The sequence below is a fragment of the Cricetulus griseus genome, unplaced genomic scaffold, assembly GCF_003668045.3.
Source record: "Cricetulus griseus strain 17A/GY unplaced genomic scaffold, alternate assembly CriGri-PICRH-1.0 unplaced_scaffold_2, whole genome shotgun sequence".
NCBI classification, from domain to species: Eukaryota; Metazoa; Chordata; class Mammalia; order Rodentia; family Cricetidae; genus Cricetulus; species Cricetulus griseus.
This window is the reverse complement of record NW_023276919.1, coordinates 7,066,791-7,071,137: the sequence shown is the minus strand read 5'-3', so window position 1 is coordinate 7,071,137 and position 4,347 is coordinate 7,066,791. Positions and strand designations below refer to the sequence as shown.

General features: G+C 42.6%; 1 protein-coding gene across 1 annotated transcript; it reads left to right on the top strand.

The window, feature by feature from the left end:
- The first annotated feature begins 1,324 nt into the window (after window positions 1-1,324).
- Window positions 1,325-2,242, top strand: LOC103158595 (putative ribosomal RNA-processing protein 7 homolog B). The gene is given in 2 exon segments (XM_027434011.2): window positions 1,325-1,403; window positions 1,406-2,242. Coding segments are annotated over 2 exon segments (825 nt in total). The 3' UTR covers window positions 2,152-2,242.
- The last annotated feature ends 2,105 nt before the right edge of the window (window positions 2,243-4,347 follow it).

Here is a 4,347-nt window from a genome sequence, read left to right as displayed (position 1 = left end):
TGTGTCCAGTAACATGCCTTTAAAAAAATGTTAGCATTCAATTTCCCACATAGAGAAAATATTTGGGTAATTCTTCTGTGATGACTAAATTCTTCATCACAATGTTGTCAACCTCCATCCACACAAACAAGTTCCTTTCATGCATCATTTATTTTAATTTTTACTTGTGGCACTATTTGTGTGACTTTAGCTTTTGAACTTATTATTAGGCCCTGTTGAACCCACCTGTAGAAAGAATAGGGCTGACCTATTTTATTCCTACCCCTAACCAATCAGTAGCCTCTAGTTCATAAATGAAGTGTACAATCCCATGAGACACATGCTCCTCAGTAATATCCAGCAGAAACAAAGTTGTTACTTTATGCCAGTATGAGAAAACATGCTACTTGTGAATAACTATCCAAAAAAACTTAAGATTTTTAAAAGACAAGGTATTGGAAAAACACAGTCGATTCAAAATTGCCCTGGTACCTGAAGTGAGTCACTTGAAAATAACACACACACACACACACACACACACACACACACTGAGAAAGAGGCAGAGACAGAGACATAGAGACAGCAGCAGAGGCAAAACCAGAGACAGAGAAAGACACATGAAGATTGAACAAAAAGTGTGGAGACATCTTTTTCTGGGATCACTGAATTTTATTGAAATTCAGAAAAGCCTTTGAGATTTCTTAATTTTGAAAATTATATATGTATATTGCAACTCTAAACAGCTCCTTGGAATATGCCTTAATGATTTAATATACTATTTCATAGATAGTTTGTCTTCTATGTTCTTTGATACTCTATTCACAAAAGCTGGGAAAGGCACAATATTAATATTCTATGCCTGTTAATGAATACTAATATATTAGGAAATCTATAAAATGTTATTATATGGTAAAGAAAAATGAAGCCATAATATTTGTAGGTAAATGAAAGGCACTATTAGAAGATCCAACTGAGTATTATAACCAAGCCCTTAAGGATCAAAAAGACAAATGTGACATCATATATCTCTTCTGTTATTCCTAGCTCTGAATATTCAGATGAAAGTTTAGGACTCACTTGAGAGCTTATAACTCATATGCACTTAACAACAGTAAGCATAATGAACATACAAAATTCAACAAAATGAAAGGGGTGCATATTGGAGGGTTAAGAGGGAAGAAATAGATGTGGGGAATAATGCAATTATGTTATATATAAAAATAGACACAATAATTAGATAAAACTTGTAAAAATTGTCATGAAGGACAGACTAATGCTTTATAATGGTGCAGTTATTAACCATGCGTTTTTAAAACATACAACAGCCTGCGCTTGGGTCCACACGATGGTGGCGCTCAAGAGGAAAGCTGGAGCTTGCGGCCATGAAGGGAGCACACCCAGCCCACTGAGTTATTCAGCTATTCCTGTCAGCAGGCTTCCCATTACCTGTATGTGAGACAGCACAGAGTTCGAGGAGACACTCAGTCCACGTGGCCTCTCAATAAGACCCTTTTTGTCCTCTATGTGCCCCCGTACTGCACAGAGGAGTGCCTGCCCCGACTCCTGTCCTCCTGTGGCACCATCAAGACAGTCGACTTGAAAGAGAAGCCTGACCATGCTGAGAGTGCTAAAGAGGTAAAGCCAGAGTTTTTTCACCCGAAGCTCATTCCGGGCATTCAGGTAGCTTATGTGGTATTCCAGAAGCCAAGTGGAGTGTCAGCTGCCTTGAATCTGAAGGGCCCATTGCTGGTTGCTATGGAGAACCACTCTGTGAGGAGCGGGATTCATAAGTGAATCAGTGAGTATGAAGAGTCGTTATTAGACCCAGAGGCCCTGAGGGTCGAAGTAGACACATTCATGGAGGCTTACGACAAGAAGATAGCTGAGGAGGAGACCAAGGCCAAGAAGGAGGAAGGTGTTCCTGATGAGGAGGGCTGGGTGAAGGTGACCCGCAGGGGCCACAGGCCTGTGCTCCCTCAAACAGAAGCAGCCAGCCTGCATGTTCTCAAGAGGGAGAAAAGGAAACATGCACGCAAGGAGCTGCTCAACTTCTATGCCTGGCAGCACCGAGAGACCAAGATGGAGCATCTGGCACAGCTGCGCAAGAAGTTTGAGGAGGACAAGCAGAGGATTGAACTGATGCGTGCTCAACGCAAATTCCGACCCTACTGAGCTGTTCTGGTCCCTGGAGAGCAGGCTTTGAAAACACAGGACCAACAGGACTGCTCCCTCAGGGACTGTGATTTGGGAAGCAGACACCAGGCCAAGAAGCTGCTGCTGTGTCCCCAGCTCCATCTCTGTACCCACTGGCTGGAAGTGCAAGGCCACAGGAGGATGTGGCCTTCAGAGATCTGGCTTTTCCTTCTCCAGCCTGTAAAGACACCTGGGAAACCTGACTGTCTGCTCCCACCCTTTGCCCTCTATGAAGCCCCTGCCCACAACAGAATCATTTGCAATGCAGTGAAGTTGGGAGAGGATTTTATTGCCACACAGCCTGGTACCAGGACCAGCTCCAGACCCTTTCCCAGTCCTGCTCCCCCATCTGCATGAGCTCCCCTGTTCCCTTCTTGAAGTCAGATATTAAAGGTCAGAAACATATCCCCATGGCCTAGCTCTGCCACAGAAGTCTTTGCTGCCCCTCTTGGGGTTCGATATCAGTGAAACCCACACCACATTTAGTGGGCTGAGGGTGCTGGATAGGAAGTGTGAACAAGCTCGAAGGCCAGAGCTACAGCCTCGAAGCAGTCCTGGGTTAGCTCTTGAGGAAGGGGCTGACAATTCCAGCCACAAGGTCATGGATGTTCATGTAGACGTAGTGATTGCCTGGGATTTCCACATACTGGAACCGCTGGAGAAAGGTGCAGGTGGTTAGACATTGTCTTTCCAATCAGGAGACGCCCATAGCTGACTGCCTCCAAGTGGGTCAAAGACAACCCTCTTCCCAGCAGCCTGGAATCTTCTAGGCTGTTCCAGGAATATAGGTATTTGAGCTGTGAGACTACAGTGCTAAACTGGGGCAGTTACAGTCAGGGTCCTTGCCAGTTTTGATGGACATGAAGCACTGTCATCTCCATGAAAGGCAGGGTTCAGGACAGCTCCCACTGCAGAGCACCCCAAATAGGAGAACCCCCTTCCTGGTAGTGTGCGTGGGTTGTGTGCAAAGGATACAGGCCTAGGAGATTTAAGTGGATGATGACCATAAAGAGCCAGGGTCTACACTGGCTTCTCGTTCCAGCACAGGCTCCCCCTGTTCAGTAGCCATCACACTTGCCAATATGCTGGTTCCAGGATCAGTGGAGGTGAGTGCAGGGCTGCTTCTAAGAGCTGGGACCCAAGTAATCCTGGCAAGGAGTCAGGTGAGGACAATAAAACTGAGGATCTGCCAACCAAAAAAAAAATACAACAGTGCTAAGTGTAGGTTATTCCACATGTCAAAGAAGAAAGAACCATAGAATAAACAATTACTGCAGAGCCCTGATATTAACCTTGTTTCTTCACAAAACTCTATGACAAGTTCCTATGTCTACGAACAACATATACCTGGGTTTTACTTTTGAAGAAGTCATCAAGGTAAGGATAGTCCTTGTTCTATGAAAAGTAAAGGATTACTTACAGCTTGAATATATGTCTCATTTGTACAAGTGCACAGTATTTCTGACCATCAGTATTTTATAGAGTGTTTCATTTGATTTTTTAGTCAATGGTATCTGTATGTATTACCAGTGGATATCTAATAGCATTTTCTATTACTTATACAGTTATTTTTAATGATATCTCTTATATGTCTGTGACAATGATAGTAAATTCAAGGTATTGGAAGAATAATATAGTCAATAAATGGAAAGGTTTAAAAATATGTTAAGACATATCCACATCCTTATAGGGAATCTTAGGTTTTAACGTCTTATCTTCCAAGAGTCTGATTATTCATTGCACAGATTTAAATTCCTTTAACTGCACTTATGTTATGCTGAGGCTTGAAACTGGTTTCAACATGCATGTCACATTTGTTAGTGAATCATATATTACATATGCATATACATTGTGTGACCTTTACTCCTGGATGCAAAATTATTACTTACAAATGATCTCTCTCTGGGAAATCCTTTCCTTCTGAAGGAATATTCCATCCTTCCAAAATAACCTGACCTTAAGAATAAGCTTATTTGTTTAGGGTATGAGATCATACAGCATTCGGCAGGGCCAAATAAAAAATAATGGAAAGATGCAAGTTCATGTAATGCAAAACAATTGGTTGATTCCACGGCACTCCTTACAATTAGCTTTATAAAACACTGTGTCAATCCAGTTCCTTCAAAACTAATAACCTAATTTTACCTTCTGCAGAAGATCAAGGCAGGCACCACC